Genomic DNA, 21206 nt, shown 5'->3' on the forward strand with positions numbered 1-21206 from the left:
GTGTCCTATTTATCTTTCAAAGGAATATTTAATAAATTTTTGTGTATTTTTCCACCACAAAGAATTTTTTTTTTCATCTTCCCACTTTAAATATCATGGCAACAAATCTCACATTCCTTGGTAATGCAGGAATTATTTAATGATGCATGTATCTTGAGATTTAATTCCATAATCAGGAATTTTAATAAGCATGTTTGCCCATACAGTGGTAAGTTGTCATTCTTCAGGAACTCTGTAAAAACCCTAGTGACTTGCTTTGCAGATCACTTTTCTTTATCTTATCACTGGGCATTTTTTAAAATGGTAAAATTCAGATAATCTAAAATTCATTTTCTTTGAAGGGAATTGTTGGTGGTGTTGGTCCTCCTGGATTTCCAGGTCTAAGAGTGAGTATACATTTATTACTTACTTTGATACGGCTTCATTAGACTATTTGGCTTGTAAGTTTGAAATAATAACAACAAATATAAGAGTCTAGAGATCTTAAAAGATTTTAGTTTAGGTAGCCATGATTGCAATTGAAATTACTGTACAAAACTAGTATGGAGAACTTCTATATTTGATTTGGGTTTTTATGCTTATTTCTGACCTGGTATGTCTGGGATTTTTACTTGCAGTAACCAAGTTGGCTAGTTTATACCCCTAAAGCCAGTGTTTGTTTTTGAAAAAGCACAATACTTCCAAACATTTTGACATCCACAGTCCAAAAATTGTCTTATGTTTTTAGAATAAGGTTGTGATGCTCACTATGACATTGCAAGCTGTAGTTGTATATATACAGTTGTGACAGGGAAGCTCTGTGACATGAATGAGGCCTACAGGAGATGGGGAAGATTGATACTTTCATACCATGTGTCTTACTGCCTTATTTTAAGTAATTCATGTGTTTACTGATAGAAGACCTGGATTTGATTCTTGGTATTGGCTCAGTCACGGCTGGCTACCCAGCCATTTCATATTCATAACATGTGGGAGAAAATAGCATGTTTACACTTCAATTAAGAAAGCCATGATTGTCTCCAGTGTTTGTGTTTTTTTGTTTTTTTTTTTAATTTATATCTGGAGATCTGAAATATTCTTGATGTTTGTTAGTTTACACTGATGGTCATCTAACTTTTCCTTTGAGTGTGCCAGTTGAGTTCCATGATTGTCTTTTTAATGATGTGTTCATAACAAAATAAGTCATCCCTTGCTGCCTGATTGCGATTCTTATGGTATTGCTATAGTGAAGGCACAGAAGCTTGGACAAGGAACCTCTGTGGCTTGCAGCCTTCTTCATGCAAACATGACTGATTGTATTCTTGTCACTTGCCATATTTGAGCCAATTAAACTACTTGTAATATTAGAGGTTGCATTCTTGAGAATTTGCTTTGAGTTAGTTTGCTTTTCTTACATAAATGTCTTTGGAATTTTATCTCAAGGATTTTGATAATTGTACAAATATATCTCAGTTTTTAAAAAAGCCTATTATATATCACATCTAAAAAGATGCTTATTATTTTGATTAAAACTTAGCAGATTAGCTCTTCCTAGAGTTTATGAGCATAAGTGTTTGCATGGTCAAATCTCCATTTGCTACGTTGCTGAGTTGTGGTCATTTACAGAGATGGAGTGTTAATAATTTTGTGTGAAATACAGAAATTACTTTCAATCACTAGTCTAAAGCCTTTTCTACTTGTATGTAGCTGAAATATAACAATAATCACAGAATCACAGAATATTCAGGGTTGGAAAGGGCCTCAGGAGATCATCTAGTCCAACCCCCTGCTAAAGCAGGTTCACCTAGGACAGGTTGCACACAATTGCATCCAGGTGGGTTTTGAATGTCTCCAGAGAAGGAGGCTCCACAACCTCCCTGGGCAGCCTCTTCCAGTGCACTGTCACCTTCAAGGTGAAGAAGTTCTTCCTCATATTTATTCAGGTGGCACTTCTTGTGTTGCAGTTTGTGCCCATTGCCTCTTGTCCTGTCACTGGGCTACACTGAAAAGAGCCCAGCCCCATCCTCTTGACACTCGCCCTTAAGATATTTGTAGACATTTATAAGATCCCTTCTCAGTCTTCTCCAGGCTCAACAGGCCCAGTCCTCTCAGCCTTTCCTCATAAAAGAGTTGGCTCCAGTCCCCCCGTCATCTTTGTAGCCTTCTGCCAGACCCTCTTCAGCAGTTCCCTGTCCCTCTTGAACTGGGGAGCCCAGGACTGGACACAGCACTCCAGTTGCTGCCTCACCACAGCAGAGTAGAAGGGGAGGATCAGCTCCCTTGACCTTCTGGCCAGCTCTTCCTAATGCACCCCAGGATCCCACTGGCCTTCTTGGCCACCAGAGCACACTGCTGCTTCAGGGGCAACTTGCTGTCCACTAGAACTCCCAGGTCCTTCTCAGCTGATATGAGCTATTGGGGAAAAAATCCCCCAAATACACTGATGGTATATTTAGATTTTGACCAGCATGAAATCAGCAATTGTTTTGCCTGTTGCCTGTGAACGTCATCTGAGTGGCCTGCCATCTCTCATTGAAATGTGAGATTCTTCTGCATGGTTCCATGTGTGTAAGGAAAAAAAAAAAAGCTTTGATTATGTGCCCATACATAATTTTTATTCAAAGTAAAGGCAAGAAAGTAAAGCATAGAAACTGGCATTTCTTTCTTCATTATGTACAATTATTAAGCTAAATCTTCATGTGTATAGCTTTTAGTTTCACAATGTGACCATTTGGAACAAGATTTTTACAGGGAATACACAAATATTCACATCTTCTGTTGGAATTAGGGTTTGACCAGAATTCTTGGAAACTTTACATTATCTGCTGCAGGTCATTTGACTACAAGGAATTAGAGGTCTTTTATGAAGCAGAGAGCTCCTTTGATCCCTACACTTGTGTGTTTGTAGCTGAGGTATATGTATATATGCTGAAAAACAATGACATTTTTGGAGGTAGAAATAAATTTGCAAGTGAGCTTCTGATCTTATTATGAGTTTAGTGCTTGGGATGACAAATGTGTGATTAAAAATATGTATGGGCAAGTTCTTATGATGTAGAAATGTGGTTCCATAAAGGTAGGGTTATTCCAACAGCTTAATAGATCTTGTTGGATACATTAGGCTGTTTTTAAAGGTATCTTCGTTTATTCAGCCCAAACACATTAGCATTGCCACTCAGGGGCGGTTAACTCTCTGTGGCTGATAAGACCTTACAGTAAGATTTTATAGTTAAGGAAAGTGACCCAGCAATATTTCCTCCAGTTTTCTGAACACGCATTGGAAGCTTCAAAAGCATCAGCAGATCTAGCTGGGGTTTTGAAATAAGGTCAGAACATGGCTAAAAAGGATTTCGGTATCTAGTGGCATGAATCTTTTGTGGATACTAACACACTGTATACACATCATCAGTAAAATTTACTATTATGCACTCCTTTGTGTCTCTGCATTACACCATATTAGTTACTCTGGTTCCCACTTTCCCAGGCAGTAAGATAATTGGAAGACCTGTCCTTTGTTACAGAGTTTATATTTACAAGGGACCATTGTGCTTTTGAAACTGTAGGATAATTTCACCAAGACCTCAGGGGAATTTCAGGTGACTGTAGCATCCCCAAGTACAGCATGTGTGGTGCAGCCTTTTTCCTTGACCGCACCTGCTCTCCAGATGGATTTGTGCACCCTGGCCTTTGTTTTCATGGCCCTTATTCAGGCAGATGCTAGTGGTCATCCAAAACTGCGTAAAGAACTAGAGATCTCAATGTTTGTTCTAAAATACTTAGTTAATTAAACATATTATACTATTACAAGATGCAGTATTGAACATGAGATTAAATATATTAATCTGGCAGAAACCAACAGTGTTAATTCAAGTAGCTTGTCCAGCCCAGCTGTATACAGTGTCAAGAGCTAATTATATTTTTGTACTCATGAGAACAACAGCAAAGTGAGCAGCATCAGCAAGCTGAGTCCAAGAATTCTTTCTTCCATGATTTTTTGTAATATACAAAGCTGTTGCCAAGTTCAGAGTTCTGGCTGGCTGAGCAGTCAGTCTCTCAAGACTTGCAAACCCATGAGTTTTAATGTGATGGAGACTTTCAGAAAATTTAGCACCACAGTTATCAGAGCTATCACATTTCTATTTTTGTTTAAACCCCCCCCCACACACCCCTAATACTAGGAAGCATTAGTTTTCCTTTTCTGGTATCTTATTTTTTGTCATGTAAAAGCAATTTGGTTTTAGTTTCACTAAAAAACTAAACCATTCTAAAAAAATTAGAAATGGTGGAAAAGGTATGCTTTATGTAGCTGAAGTAATTTGTGGTTTTCATCTATCAGCAATTTTTAACCGATAAGCATGTGCTAACATATAGCAGGGCTGTTGTAGATGAAGGACAATTTTAAAAACTGACAGCCTTAGTAATTCAACCCTTTTCAGTGAGATCACTTTTCAGTTTTATTTTTTAATAGTTCCAGTTCTTTGCTGTTAATTATGTCAGACGATACATCTGGAGACTGTGACAAGAGTTTCATCAACTTGAATTTTGTAAAGCTCTTTTGGAACTTCTTCCCATCGCTTTTGTAAGCTAAATTTCCCAGCTTAGTATCCCTCTGATTTTTCAACCGATGCTATTGTTGCCATAAGTATGCATTTCAATGTACAGTATCATTAATACAGAAATGCCTTGCTGAACTAAAACATAAAGCACAAGTAAGAGACAGCAATGTAAACAATTTATCTTGGCATTAACTAACATGACAGAATATATCATTGAAGCAGTCATGTAAGGCTAAAGCAATGTAGAGTGGCAATTCTCTTGGGAGCTTTACCAAGCACCATTGAGATGCTAAGTCATCAGTCTTCCTTTTTCTTCAGTGAGCCATGAGTCTGATGATGGCTGCAGAGGAATGTTTTTGCTAACTACCCAAAAAAGTTTCCAGAGAATAATGAATGTGTGCTGAACTGGAAATCAGTAGATGTCCATCTCATCTTTTCCATGTCACAATTAGCAAGTAGCAAAAGATGTCTTTATTCATATTTGTTACGAAATTCTTGCATAGTCAGAGATATAACACTGCCTTTTTTTTGTCCAGAAGTAGAATAGGCAGAAAGTAGATAGATTTTTCTCTATATAATATAGTTTTACCTATTGATAAATCATTTCTTATGTTTAGCTCACTCTTTCATTAATATTATTGCTGTTTCTGTGTTGATCTTTTAAGATTCTGAATTTTTTTTCATTTCTCATTCGCTTTTCATTTTCAAGTCATAAAACTTTATAAATCCCAGAAAGGAGAAATGTAGTAAGGGCTTTGAATCATAGAATAATTTAGGTTGGAAAAAAACCTTTAAGATCAACAAGCCCACTGTTAACCCTGGACTGCCAAGTCCATCACTAAACCCACATCCCTAAGCACCACATCTACACATTTTTTAAACACCTCCAGGGATGGTGATTCCACCACCTCCCAGGGTGGCCTGTTCCAATGCTTGACCACCCTTTCTGTGAAGAAATTTTTCCTAATATCCGCTCTAAACCTCCCCTGGCATAACTTGAGGCTGTTTCTTCTTGTCCTGTCGCTTGTTATCTGGGGGAAGGGACCGACCCCCACCTGCCTGCAGCCTCCCCTCAGGGAGCTGTAGAGAGCAGTAAGGTCCCCTCTGAGTCTCCTTCTCTCCAGACTAAACAAGCCCAGTTCCCTCAGCTGCTCCTCGTAAGACTTGTAAAGGTACATGAGAACAGAAAAAGTTAGCGTGACCATCAGAACTTAAGGTTAAGTTTACACACTTGGTATTTTGGAAGAATCCCATCTTTTCTTTTTTTTGGTTTGTTATTGTTTTTAACTTTAAACTTTTAGAAATCATTGAGAGTTGAGAAATCCTAGTAAAAGTCACGTTTTATGGCACTACTCATGGTAAAATAATTCCTTTAAGCCAAATTCAGTGCTTTATAGAGTAGTGATGTGATGTAACCGTAAAGACAAGAGGAAATAGCCATGGGCTGTGCAGTTGCAGTACAAAAGAAAGCTTCCTTATTCTGCATTGCCTAATGCATTGCAGTCTTCTCTTCAATACATAATCTAAAGGAAAAGAGGGAAGTTTAGTTTCTTGCATTTCTGCTGATGTGGTTGGGACCTGTAAAGGCTTATAATATGGATACTTTTTTCCCCAAGAAATCAGCCTGGAAAAGATTTTGGTTCCTCTCTGTGGTGCATAAAACGCCACATTATGTTATCAGTCTTTTAAGTTACTCCATTTCATCAAATGTTTAATGTAGTCACCTTTCTTGCTGTCTCATAGGGAGGCATTGGGCCAGCAGGACCGAGTGGACCATCAGGAATTCAGGGGCCCACGGTATGGTGCTAAACAATCCCACAGCCTGTTGCCTATGTTGCTTTCCATATTATAGGCAAACATTGGATTTTTGTTTTCTTCATTTTAATAGGGTCTCCCAGGGAGTGTGGGACAGCCTGGAATGAAAGGTGATAAGGTGATTTAAATAATTTCCATTATCTTCATAGAGATATATAATTCTTTCAGGCTCCTTTCATTAAATCTTGAGCAAAATAATGTACTTTACAAAGCCTTCCCTTTTTCCTTTTGATTTCTTTTCTCTTCTGACTTTTATTTTTTTTAAATTACTTCAGTCTCACAATCTGGTACTGCAGACAAGCTTCTGGAGAGCGCTTATTACTAGGCATAACAAAATCCGGTGCTGTGTATATAGGGTTTCCTGGAGGGGTGCTTCAGTGCAACATCTTGTATTGTCATTCAAAGATCTGTGTTAATTTTAAATACTAAATATCAAATTAATCTTTCTCAATTTCTGATAACTACCCCATTTTAAGCCACATAAATGTCTGTATAAAATAATATGTCGTTTAGGGTGAACATGGCCTTGCAGGAGAGCCAGGAGACCAGGGGTACCCAGGAGACAAGGTAATTTATAATTGCACTGTTTCACAAAATTGTCCAATTTCAGCAACTTCATCAGGCTTCTGAGTCTCTTCAAATGCAACAAGCCAGTTGCATAAAAGTAGAATGTAGTAATAAAAGCTACTGGATACTGCTGAATTAACATATTTGTAAGAAATGCTGTGCTAATTAAAACTTATAGAAAGTAGTGAACAAAGACAAGTAAAGGGCATGGGCAGAGTTCTGGCTGATGTGTTGAGAGAAGTGTCAAACAAGGAAAGAATTATGGTATGATCTGAAACTAGTAAGAAACTGTTGTAAAAGATATTTTTCCCTTGAACCTTTGAGATTCATCTGCAGCTCACCTGGACCAGCTGTGGTTAGCAGCACCACATGGTCTGGTATGTTCCCTCATATTGTGAAACTGAGATAAATAAGTATCTTCTTTCCTATTTGGCTAGTACATCAGAAGTCACTGAAACAGCGTATCCTGTGACAAGTCTTTTGATGAAAGTTGAACGTTAGAAGACACTTCTCATCCTGCAGAATTATTTCAAAGCCTGTTTTAGGTGGCAAAGTGTAGCAATCTATTGCTTCCAACATAACACAACAATACATTTTCATGTGTATTTAATAGCTTTCTTTTTTCAGGGTGCGCTTGGTTTGCCAGGACCTCCAGGGACCAGAGGAAAGCCAGGACCCCCAGTAAGTTTACATATCGATTTTTGCTGTCAGTATATCATTATATGTTGTTATATTGGCTACTTCTTTATCTCTTATGTTCATATTGTCATGTAATCCTCTAGAAGTTACCTAATTCAAAATGCACAAAGAACAAGGTCTGAACTGCTTTTATTTCTGGTGACTGGCTAGTGAGGGTCAGGTCCTAAGATGTGAGATTTTATTACAGAAATCAGTATATGTCTCATTTTAATATAGGAGGGCTTAGGATATTAAGTATTCTGTGACAGTCACTTTGTGGGGAAATAGACGTATTGGTAATGTTTGAAACAAATTTACTGAGAGCTTTGGGAGCTGCCAAGATGACCATTTGGGCTAGCTGGATTTGGAGAGAGTGTGGGAAATCTCATTAATACCCAGCCATTTCTCACAGGGATGGGAGTAGTCATGAATTCCTACTGATTTTTAGCAGCTTTAAAGGCACCTGTGCAGTGCTGCCACTTCTGCTGGGTTTGTAAATATTGAGGTAGAAAAGGCATTGCACAGGGTTACCTGGCTTTTTCCTCACTTGTTTTTATCACTGCTGTCTGCCTCTTTTTGATAAATAGTTAAAAGCTGCCAATAGTTTATGCTGTTAAAGAACTAATCACTCCAGTCCCTGTTGTCTTATGTGCAATCAAGCCACTATCTGATAAACCTACTTAGACCTCATGAATATCATCGGTCTTTAAACTCAGTAAAAAATACTGTCTTTGTCCCAGAAAATTTATAATATAAACATTAATCCTGCAAAACTTTTACACAGATTTGCTTAGGCTTAGATGGGAAAACTCAGCCTTTCTGCCTTTAAAGATACAAGCATTTTCATTTAAAGATAAACACGTGAATCAGCCCATTCCTGAACAGTTGTAGATTTTAAACACAAACTGAATGTGACCAGCTTCTTGACTTATGTTAAATTAAGATATGAGACCTCAGTCCTGCAAATAATATAGTGTTTAACTTTGTAGAATACATTTACAATAAAATCATTTATGTTACAAATTAAAAAAAGATTTTCCAGGACAGGCTTTAATTTTATTCAAGGAACACCTAGTTACGGCAGCAGCAGCAGCAAACTTGTAAAAATGTGGAAGAACAGATATAATGTAGAGAAATATTTTGGTTAGTTTCTAGGCGTATCAGTATTTGTATATAATGGAGTCACTGTCATATGTGGATAAGACTCATATTAATCACAAAACTGCCATTTCTTTGGCCATGATGGGATACTTCAACTACATAAGTACTCATATGCAAACCAATATCTGTAACAGTTGCTTCCTGGCCTTTTAAATAATACATAGTTTTTATTGTGAAAACAGCTATGTGTGTCAAGGTTTTTTTATACGACTATTTGGACCATCCCGAAACACCCAATTTTATTTGTCCAAAGCTGATTTGCATTTTTTTTGTTGTGACTTCAAAGAGATTTGAAGAACTAATCTTAATTGAATCTGAAGAGAGGCAGTTACAAAATTCCCTATTTAGTGGAAAAGTCATCTCAACACTTTTGTTGGCTTTCTGTTTGATAAATGTTTTTTAAATCTTCATAGCAATCTGTTGTTAAAAAAATCAATCAAAAATATAACTTTGGATTTTTTTAAGGGGAAAATTGGAGATCCTGGATCCCATGGACCATTGGGTCCTCCAGGGCCTGAGGTAAGAAATTGTCTGATGAAGGTAAATTCACTGTAATTTAGTTCTACTAAATTGCAAAAATCAGAGGTAAATGAGCTTGCATCACAAAAGATTATAGTCTTAGTTGAATTAGAAAATACTTTTTATATAATCATATCTGATGAATTCATTCTCCTCCATAAAGTACAAAATACTTTAGCTCATAATTTTTAATGCAAAGTATTAATATACAGGATCTTTGAATACAAATTAGTTCTTCATTGCCTATGTGATTAGGATTTCCTCTCTTTTGAATCCAGGTGTTATGCGTTACACCTTGTGTGAGGCTCATGTGCCTTCTCAGGCACACTTCCATTTGTAGATACTACAGAATGTTTAGAAGTGGGATTTTTCAAGCCTAGTTGCATATTTATCTCTTACAAAATAATTTTATTTGCCAGGAATGCAAAGAATAAACACTAGTTACATTGGAAGCATTGCCAAGCACTTGAATCTAGCAGTGCAGTTGCCTAAGAACTGTACTATGGAAGTCTACACGGAAACTGAGTCAGTTTCTGAATTGTTCCGTTTCCGTGCTTTTTGGCATTTATACATAGGCTATAGGAAAAAATGCTGTGGGACTGTACAGGAAAGACATATATGCATACACAGACACTCATATTTGCTGGAGAGGTGAAAGCAAAAAATGCAGATTCTTCTTTTTGATCAGCCTCCTCCAATGGATTTTTGTTGTCATTTTGAGGTTTTTTGAAAATATGTCTGGAAGGTCTATATTAGCAATGATGGTTGTTCTGGCCTTGCAACATACGATAACTCTGGGAGCATACCTCCTCAAACCAAGACTCTGTATTCCTACCTTCTTTAAGAGGGAGCCCAAGGCCTGTGATCCTCAAAGAACAAATTGTTGGGTTTTATTGCTTTGTTGTTATAGCTCCTCTAAATCCTAAAGAACACACTTTCTTATGGAGTTGAGCCCTCATCGAGAGAAAATTTACTGTTGTTGTAAGAACACAAGATGGTCTTTTCAGAATATGCCGATATGTTTTAGTCAATTGGGGAAAGAGTATTTTCATGCCCTTCAGTTGGAATGAAGAAGTCACAAGGCCTGTGCAAGCTGCCCACAGCTGCCTCTCTCTGTGGCTCAGGATTTTAGATTTTGTGAGCCTGTTAGCACTTCTTCATTATTAACAGAATCCTTGCATCATCTTGTGTAGCTTCCAGCAAAGGAGACCTATGGCAGGTTAATATCAAATTGCTGGTCTTGAAGCCTGTGTCCTGGTGACCCTGACACCTATCCCTGTAGTCCTTCATAGTTCCTTATTCCAACCCAGGCATGTTATTCCTTTGGGCCTAGGGATAAATTCATCACTGGGGGCTGGTACCCTCAGGGCAGATACGAATGGGAAAAGTTCCTGTCTGAAAATCTCAGCATTTCCTTTTGCTCAGTGATGCAGAATCACTTCAGCCATTGGAAGGCAAATAAAGTGCTTTATGTTAGACAATGAAAGCTTGAGTGTCCAGGTATTTTTCTTTGAGTAACTGTTTGTACAATGTCAGGTTTAAAACTACAAATCAATGTTTCTCAATTTTAGTCACACAAGACAGATGCAAAAGAAGTAAGAGAAGTTTTGCCTTCTTTTACTTCATAAAAACATGGTCACCATATGGCGAAATAGCAGAAATAGAAGGGAGGTAGGACAGCAGTATACCAGGAACTTGAATAAGTTGGAAATACTAGAAGTTCTGTAATAAAAGGAATATAAAAAATGAGCTTAAACAAAGATTGTATCGTACTCTCCCTGTTACTTTGTCTTATAAAAATAAGCTAGTTGTTGTTGCTAGAAGCTATTTAGACACAACTGCATATGCAATTATTGGGGAATTTCCTACAAGAAAAGCCTACTGTCATGTATCTAATCATGTGTCTTCTTCCAAAAATAGACAGCTAGGAGGTCAGGCAGGACTGCTTTCCTTGTTCCGATTTCATTATCTGAATTGTCAGACTTCCTGTGACTCCAGGTAGAAAACAGACATTACATCCTGTATTGCATGTTCCCCTTGATGCTTCTGGAAACAGCAGATTGTGATGAAATAGTGTCTTGCAAGGGGAGTACTTTGAATTTGCTGTGGGCATGACAGTCTATACCATATGTCTTTTAGTAAAGATTAAAAAAATAATAAAGCAAGCTATATTGGGATTTGTTGGGCATTGCTGTGAGTGGGAGGAACAAGGGTGTGTCTGCCCAGTGGCACAACCTGTCAGATCCTACTTCAGACTATGTCTCTCCCCTTTTGTCAAACACTAAGACAGTGGGATTTGTCCTGTCCCCATGTTCAAGCTTGTTTTGGGTGCATGTGAAATAAGAAACTGAAGATCCTTTGGTCTCTGCAATTACACATTTGAGTATTTCATTTCCAGTATAAAGAATAAGCAGCTATATCCCTAATTTTTTTTCTATGTAAACTGCTGTAAATGAGGCACTACAGCAGCTGAAGTATCTCTGCACACAACAGTGGGAACAGGCCTGGCAGGCTTCACTCATCCTTCCGGGTTTTTGGCGTTTTATATGCAGGTCAGCAGTGAATTGCTTCCTAAATCTTTCCTCTGCAGCTGTGCAACCTAGGTATGCCAGATCAGAGTTGAAATAAGCCACCCGCTCATAGCCAGGGTCCATTTGAGAACTGCGGTGCTGATGGGCAGGAGTGAGTAAAGGGAAGGACAGAGGTCTCGTGCTTGCTTTCTGGGCGGCGTGTGAGGGTTGTCTGCCAAGTGCATTCTTTTGCAGTGCAGGAGTCCTGCAGTGTCAAGCCAAACTCTCTGCTGGGTATGTTGCTGCAGAGCCAGGGTCTGTCATGTGCCTGAATGTATGCTGCTCACAAAGCGTTGGTTATCTTTAGTGAGCACTTGATGGAGCATGTTCTTCACCAGTTTACACGTTTTGCTGCTTTGTCATGCATCTAAAAATAAACAGCCAAAATTTCAACTTTCTAGAGAGTTTTATTTTATTGGTATGACAACTGGAAATTGCTGGTCTGACTATTTTAACTCAGTGTTAATTGTGTACAATGAAGTATGTAATGCTTATTGTTAATGTGAATTAAATGAGACAATGTTTTAACAGGCTTCCACACGTATTCAGAATATTTTACAGTTACATTTCACTCTATGAATCACATTTAATTATTCCCCAAGAATAAGGGTGATAGTTTCCTTCAGATGTTCCCTAAATATTATAAATAGGTTTCGTCTGAAACAGAGGGCACGTTAGTCATTATTGTCAATAGAACTTTTTTCATCTGTGCAGTATTTTGATCTGAAGTCATTAGCTTATTCTTTCAGGAAGGTACTCATATGGGATTCAATTAGTATGCTTCATGTTCAAGAGAATACATTACAAAGGAAAAGGATACGTTCAAATAATAGTAAACAGTCAAAAAGGCAGAGGTTTTGTAAATCAATTACTGGCTACTTTGAGTTGTTCATTTAAAAAAAAAAATATTTTTAATGCTTGTTCTATCTTATAACATGCTGTTTTGAGGTTATGCAAACAATGCCACGAGTGCAGTGATAACGTAGTGTTCTCTTTCAATATCGCATTGAATAGCTTGCATGCAAATTACTTGAAGTATAGAAATAAAGACAATTTTATAGCTGAATTAAATGCATATTCTGGCATACTGCTTTATTTTTTTTTTAAGTGGTTATAATTTAGTCTGCCTGTTAGGTCCTAGTCTGTTTCCACAGATCTTCACAGGCAATTTGCACAGAATTTGTCATCTTGAGATTTTCCTTTTTCAGACAGAACTATGGTGAGACTTCACTATAGAAAAAGGGACATGCAGATAAACAAAACTTGATTTGTGTTGCTTTACCAAGGCATTATTTAACTTCTAACATTCTGAATCTGCTTAGAGTAAAGGAAACTGGTACTGAGATGTTTTTTATTTGATTTTAAACACTTGCACTGCTTTGGCTCTTGGATTTTGGTGTTGATCTTAAAAGAAACAGTAGTTTTGCAAATAAATTTGAAATTTCTGCCTTACTTTTTTGATCTGGCCTTAGTCTAGGTGTGGTCTGATTTGTGTGGGCATTTGTTAGCAGCATAGCACTGTGCAGTGTACAGTGCAATAATCCTCCTGCAAGAGAATAGAGTTCCTCTTGCACAAGCATTATTTCACTGACTATTAGCTACTAATCTCTTTTCTAAGGTTTAAAGTTAGGGAATACTTGATTTTCAAAACGCACAGAGTTGTTCCTCATTACTTTACTCTGTACTCAGGCTTTGCCTAACCCTACTGTCAGTTATATCATTAGAAGCCTGAAAGAAGACCTGTTCTTCAGACCTTAGTCATTTAACTGTTATTGGTAACACAAAAACGAGCCTGAATATTTTAAAATAAATACATAATCTGGTATTTTTGTCCCTGATGAAATGCCCACCTTTGATGATTGTTTTCACCATAACTTGGAACAAAATTGTAAAATATACTTCTCTCTGCTTACCATTGTTATATGTATTTGAAAGTTACACAAAAGTAGCTGTTGATGTTGAATGCCTGGCTTGATTTTTGAGTCTTGTGAAAGTAGTTAAGCAGGTGGCTAAGGTCTCCCTGGGCCTTGTAGGTTGACTACTGAAAGTCTTCAGTGCAGACAGGGAGACTGTTAAAGAGAGTCCAACAAGTGTGACTCTAACCAGGTTAAACTGTGCCAAGCTCCCTCTGGAAATCCTGTCTGATCCTTGGAGTGGGTCTGCACTGAAGTTCTTACCAAAGGTCTTAACTTCTCACATTGTAGCTTTACAGAATACTTCAATACTTGGTCCTTAAAATACTGATCAGTGGCTGCTGCTGCTGTGCTGGTCAGTCAGGTGAATCACCAGCCACCTTCTTGGCCATCAAGCAGCCACGCAGGTCTGTTTTGAAGGGTTGGTGTACAACCTCGCTCTCACTAGAGAGTAGCCTATACTTGATACTGCTTGTTATAAATACAGTGATTCTGATATGTGTTCCATATAATATGTAGATGCACTAGATGGCTTTGAAGGATGATGCATCATATTTGGAAAACCTGATGACTTTAAGTCTCTCACGAAAAAGTCACTAGTGTTTTGGTGAACATAACTGAAAAGATCCGCTGTGTGCAGTTAGACAAAAGCACAAAGCAACATCAGCATAGTGTTACTCACATCTTAGTAACAGTAAATTGCAAAGCTTTCCTGTACCGTATCGTATGCTGTACCCTTTTTTCTGTTCTCTGACAAATTGCAATTGTACAGTTGTAATTTGTACTGTTAGATTCCTTCCTCCACCCTTTCCAAAATCAGAATTAAAGGTCTGTGGGGAAAAAAATTAACGTTTTGTCTCTGGCCTTTAAAAATGCTGGCATTAAACTTGGCTAGATTGGCACACATGGAAGAAAGTTAATTTCAAATCTTTTTTTTTTGTACTGTTTTTCTCTTTGTACTTGGCACATTATTGACACTGTCATGCAGTTGTATGAATGGCAAAGGAAAAAGTCCTGTAACTGTGTGAATACTGACATTTCTAATATTGTATAGAGAATTTTTTTTAGTTGAATCATATCTCTGCATAGCATGTACTTACAGAAGAATAATGAACACTTATTTGAGAATACAAAATCACAGCTCATTTTCTCAGTTTAGAGAGATTGTAGTTTTATGCAGAAATCTTCCTTTTGTAATTTGATAATAATTAGTAATAAAGCTCTAATAAGTACCTTGTAGTTCAGTAGTGGCATCCAGTCAGTATTGCTTCTGAAAATTCATTCTCATTCAAATGAAACACAGCATGTGATTGAATGAAATATTGGAGGAGGGAAACTTGGCAACTGAAGGGACTATCACAGTCTCTGAAGAGGTTTTTGTTCTGTGGTGTCCTTCTATCATCGCTGGTGTCCCAATCGCATTGACGGCTGCTAAGGAAATAGAGGGCATGAGGGTCAGTGACTAACAGCAATGCTGGCAAATGTCGTGTAGAAACAGCTTGGAGTGAGTGGATTCTGCATATGTAAGAGAATTCCTAGTGGAAATGGAGTGTAATTTCCAAACATTTCTGATATTCTGCTTCTGTGTTAGCAGCCACACAGGAAAACAAACAAAAGAAAAGCAACAGCTTCTGCAGATCTCTCATCTCTGAGGCACTGACTTCAGTACAAAAAGACATGTCCTGACATAGTAACAGTCTGATCATCTGTGCATTTTTTCATTAATTAAAGATTATATAGATAAGTGAGAACAATGAATATGTTAATTTATATTTAAATGTGTTCAGTACAAAATGGGTCACTTTCCTAGCAAGGTTAAAGCACATTTGTGTTGAGATAGCTGGAACTACAGTTTTTTCTGACAACACCTCTAGTTGGGTTAAACTGAGTGAACTCTGAAGTGCTTTGCTGGCAAAAGGCCACACGTGCAGCAAGATTTTAAAAATAATTTGTAGCCTACTACCTGCCAGGCTTCTAGCTGATGTGAAGATAAGAATCTGCACTTTGCATTTCCTTAGTAGAAGTCATAATACTGAGTGATATTTTTCTCCAAATAGTCTCTGCTGAAAATTGCATTGCAGCTGGAAGCTATACATTGATCTCCTGGCCTTTCACTTATGGAAGAATAATGAACTTTTAATCTGGCGTAGCTTCACAGGAAGCTGGCTGCTGAATAACTCTTGGCGAATTCAGATATAGGTAGAAATGTATACCACTTCACAACTCAGAATCTGAATGGCAAACAGCATTGCTGAGTGTTTTAAGAACTCCTTTCTGGTTCATTCGTCTTCTGGAATTGTCTGGAGTGCCTGTCTGTGTCCTGGATTATTAATGTGAGAACATCTTGGAAATGTGTTCTAATACTGCCATAGCATCTGCATTTTCTCTGTGGTAGTGCTTGAGAAGAAAAGCCTAAATCCAGCTTTATGGCAAAGACAAAAATGATGAAGACTTTCAGTTTGAATGTTTAAATGCCTTGCTAGGGTTGATGTTCTCAGGCCAGTAGCCATCTCACATCCTAAGACTGCCTGACATGGAAAGGTATCCAAATGTCATGATTGTTCTAACTGTGATAGTGCTTCTCGATGCTTACAACTTATAGTTCTCACTGAATTCCTTCTAGAAGTATTTATGCAAATAAATAAAGTAGGCGTATTCCCTTATCAAGATATAAGAATCTTTCTAAATAGACATTTTTCTTGACAGATTGTTCTCTGGAATGTTTATTGCCATGAGGGAAACTTTCTCTGTGTCAGCATTTAGCACTTGTTCACACATTAGAAAGTTAAAAGTTTTACAGATGTGCAAAACAGCCCACCTGGTAACTATTTAATGTCTGTAAATAAGCAAATTTAAAATTAAGAAAGGATGAGTTAGCAACTTCCAAAGAATTGGCCTAACTCTTCAGTGTATCTCAGATAGATAGTGGATTTCAGTAGTTAAGTGTGGTCAGGATTTGTAAAAAATCCTCTTATGACCCGTACAGAAATCCAGGCTGATACACACTGAGGGGAGTACTTCAGGTATCAGCTTGGGTGCCCTGGTCACATGTGACTAATATGCTCTGTGCCACCTAGAGGCGCGTTGGAGTTGTTGCACAGCTCTACTCGTACTGCTTTATGGCAAAAAGAAATTACCACTGTGATGTTCTGTGAAATGCTGGGCGTTAGGGTTGTTCCGCTTCTTCTAAAAACTCAGATCAGTTCTTTTTTCCTCTTTAGTGTTTTGCTTTAGTATTCCTTAGCATTCCAGCGCTAAACCTCATTTTTTTAAAAGAAATCATTTTATTTCATATGTTGTTTATACATTTATTTTTTACTTGATATATAACACACGTTAAAATATTTACATTCTGTCTAAATCACTACTCATAAGTCTCTCTGCCTCCTGTTAAGAACAGACTATAGAAAACAAATAGAAGAAAGCCCTACAAGTAAGAACAGTGGTGCCCTAAATACTTTTTACATTTTATTATAATATGGTAGTTGAGGCTGAAATAATATTTTCTTTTAAACTTCTTGCCTTAGTATGATTTCTTTACCTTTCTGTTAAGTTGTTTTTTGTTTGGTGTTTTCTTTTTTTTGTTTGTTTGGTGTTGTTTTTTTTAATTAATGCCATCTAAGTCATCTAATTATGAATAACCATTAGAAATTATCGTTACCTGTATATGAAGGTCAGGTGTTCTGGAATAATAGAGTATGGCCAACTTTTATTCACTTAGTGAGGCAAATTTTTTAATACCTCTTCCCTGCTTAGAGAACACAAAAAGTGACTGTTGAAACTTTAATGATGATGTGTATTAGCCTGCATTAGTATGGAAGGGTGTCAGAGAGAATTTTGTGCTGGAAGTTCTTTATGAGAAGCTATATAAATTGTTCTGAAGATATATGATGCTTTAATTTCCATTATTGGGAAAGTATGCATGCAAAGAGTGATATTTATAATTTTGAATCTGCAACAATTTTTTTGTTAAGGAAGAAGGAAACTTGTTTTTACTAGTGTTAGGCAATGGACATGCGCAGAGGTAGTAATAATATTTTACTCAGAGGAAGAACTTTTCAGTGACAGTCTTTTCTATTTTTAGATAGGCAAGATTTAATGAAATAGGAAGGATTTAATGAAATTTATAAAAATAACAAAATCCAATACTGTCTTGGCAGGGGACTGAGCAAGCCGTGTGCTAACTAGAGTCAATTACCAGTGCTTTACTTTATCCTACAAATATAAAGATTACATTCCTTCACCAGATGTTTATGAAAGTTAACTCACTACTGTGTTGCATAAGACTTAGCTGCATCATTTTTGTTTCCTTAAAACACAGTCATTACTTATAAAGTGTTCTAGTTGTAGCACTGGATTCCTCTGACGCAGGCATCCTCATGGTGTCCCACTCAGTGCCTACTGGACAGATGGCTTGGGGTGATAATTTTAGGTAATTAATTTCCTTTCCATATTCATCTTTTCTTTACCAGCAGCTGGACCTATGCCATACACTATTTCACAAAGGCTTATTCAGAATAATAATACATGCTGGTGACCTTCACTTACTGCCAGCCAGACCTGGATTAGCACCTGCTGATTTGGAGGCAAAAGGCGTTCTACCCTTTTCTTAATCTTGCAGTGATCTCGTCCTTAAAGTGTGGCCAAGGATTAAAGGGCTTCAGCGGCGCTCTAAGCTTTTCTTTTTAAAAATATTTGAATTCATAAGTACAGAACATGGTGCTGGCTACTTTGTGGGGGTTTTTTGTGCATCAATACCAATCCAGTGATTTAATTTCAAATGTTGCTTAGTGGATAAAAAGTCTTACGCTAAGAGAAATGAAACCAATACTGACATCTGCGAAATTGAGTTTAATGAATGCTGCCTAAAATCTGTCACTTTTCCAAGTCCTTTCAAGGAAACTTAATGGATTTTGACATTTTGGGGATGGCAGAACAAATTTATTTCTTGTTTCTGTGATTCAGGTTTGTTAAATGAATGAACAGAATCAAAACAAGTACATTGGAAATGTTCCTACTCTGTAAATCATTTGTTTGTATGATTTCTTTAGGGTTTTCCAGGAGATATTGGTGTACCTGGATTAAATGGCCCTGAAGGTCCTAAGGTAAGATTATAGGGAAACTTATTCTGAATAACAAAAAACAGTATAAATCTTTGAGGAAAAGCTCTGAGAGATGGACACTGGCATTATAAGAAGATAATCTTACTGTCAAAATGCAGATTCTTTGCCTCAGGTATTTATATCAGGAAGTTAATCTAGTGTTTAATGCTCTCCATGCAGTTATGAAGGTAATTACTGTGTTAGATGGAAGCATATTATGGCAAGTGCAAGGAAATTTGGAGAAAACACTACGGAGCTAGAAAGTGACATATATTTAACCTATATTTAAATAAATACATGCAGTTCTCTATAGGTCTCAACTGAGTAATACAGAATTAAAAAAAAAAAAATTTGAAAAAATGGTAGCTAAAGGTATAGAAAAAATGGTAAAATTCACAAGCCAGATTAAAAGATGGATAAATTTTATCCATTATTATTATATGTATTATTTTTTCTACCAAAAAATTACTGTGCCAGATTAATGTAGCCTCTGCTTGTCAGTAGACTAATATTTTAGACCAGCTTAGGCAATAATTCACATGTATAGAGTTTTCAATAAATCTTTGGATAAAATCACATATGGGAAATTTTTGTTTAAAATGGAAAAGGTAGAGACTAGTACAAAAAGTGCAGGTGGCTCAGAAATTAACCCAGAGGAAGATTTGATATCTATTGAAGATATTGAATAATATCTAAATATTGACTACTTGTTGTTGAAAGACAAGTACCAATTAAGTTCCTCACTCACAAGTCTTGGGACTATTCTTATATTGTTTTTTCACTGATAAATAGGCACAAGTATGATGGAATGGAATTTGTATGTGAAATGAGGTTGAGCATCTTTAGATGTTCTTAAAAACTGCACTTTGTACTAGTTCATTCCACTACTGTTACTCCAGGCTGATGCATGCAAGGACTAAACCAATAAATCCTACAGTAAACTTCGAGCTTCACAACTGGCAAGACAGCGCCAGATCCCAGATCTCTCTGAAATAAAAGCACAATAAGGCAGTTAGAAATTACGTGAAATTCTAGAACACATAAGGCAAGGTGTCTTGTTAATGCCACTGCACAAAGCACAACAAAACTTTATCTAAGTAGCACACACAGTTCTGGGCATTTGTATTCCAGAAGGACTCAATCAGGTGGGACTAGATGCTGAAAAGGATACTTGAATGACTGTATTCTGAGAGGCAGTTTATTTTTCCCACCAAATGAAGGGCCTTTTTGAGCTTGCTAAGTAAACCAGAGAGCAGAAATTGGTGAGGCAAAAGAACTGTGCAAGACCAACAATATCATTTGTCCAAGGACAGAACATGCAAGTTGACTATGAAAAAACAGTGATGGAACTTACAAGATTTCCCATCAACAGAATTGTGAGATTCTGTGGCAGACTACTCAAGAAAATGTAAGACAGGGACCAGTAAATAATTCAAAGATACAGTATTATTTGTACCTGCAAGACCAACAATCACTCCATGCCAAAGTTAATCATTCTTGAGAACATCTCAAATTGCCAATCTTTTCTGCATCTCATACCTTTCTTGACATACTGTGTCAAGAGCCTCGTCCCAAAATAGCCCAGAGATGAATTTGCTAGGAAGGCTGAGAACTCATTATCTGATGTGGCAAACTGGGGAGCAGTTAATATACATTTCCAGAGGCAAGTGTGGGCTTTTTCTTCAGTTCTGATTTATTGCTTTGCTAACTTGTTTTTATGTATATATAATGTTAGCAGCCTTATACGAACGAGTTTTATCCAGCCATTGCAGTGGCAATTGCTCCTGTGTTTGTGAATTAACCAGGGCACTTAAAAAAATATTTTGATGCAACACTGTGTCTAGGATCTAGGGGAAATAGAAGAGAAATACAGCAGTTCTTGAACTGCAGATCAGATTTAATCCTCCAAATTTGTACATGAATGATGTAACTGAAATCTAATCCCTACTGCCCAGTTTCTTCACTAAGTGAGATGATGATATTCCACATTATATCCAAAGTGTTAAATTAGATGTTATTGTTAGAAGTGGGGTGATGTTTAATTATATACATTACTTATCTCTTACCTTTTCACAGATTCCAGCAAAAAAAGTACTAAAAGGTAGCTCACAAAGCTTAAGACTCTGTATTACTTTATATATATACTTATGACACAGGAATTACATAGCTGAACAAGATTCAGTGGTCTCCAGCACATTTGGCCTCAGAGACCAAAGGCTTAGACAGCCTGCTTTAATCAGGGAGAACTGATGGCTTACTAAACTGAAAGAATTCTTACACAAAGTACGAAGGGAGAAGGGCTGCATAACACTGGAAATGTTTGGCTTTCAGGATTCCCAGCAGTCT

General features: G+C 37.2%; 1 protein-coding gene across 2 annotated transcripts in view; it reads left to right on the forward strand.

Moving 5' to 3' along the window:
* The window catches only part of COL24A1 (collagen type XXIV alpha 1 chain), a 147578-nt gene that overhangs the window by 52085 nt on the left and 74287 nt on the right, over positions 1-21206 (forward strand). For both annotated transcript variants that reach the window (XM_055725022.1, XM_055725023.1), the window contains exons 14-20: positions 342-386; positions 6279-6332; positions 6424-6468; positions 6864-6917; positions 7545-7598; positions 9222-9275; positions 18810-18863. In XM_055725022.1, coding sequence (XP_055580997.1) covers positions 342-386; positions 6279-6332; positions 6424-6468; positions 6864-6917; positions 7545-7598; positions 9222-9275; positions 18810-18863 — 360 coding nt within the window. The remainder of the gene's footprint in view (positions 1-341; positions 387-6278; positions 6333-6423; positions 6469-6863; positions 6918-7544; positions 7599-9221; positions 9276-18809; positions 18864-21206) is intronic.

The sequence above is a fragment of the Falco cherrug genome, chromosome 12, assembly GCF_023634085.1.
Source record: "Falco cherrug isolate bFalChe1 chromosome 12, bFalChe1.pri, whole genome shotgun sequence".
In the NCBI taxonomy this organism is placed as follows: Eukaryota; Metazoa; Chordata; class Aves; order Falconiformes; family Falconidae; genus Falco; species Falco cherrug.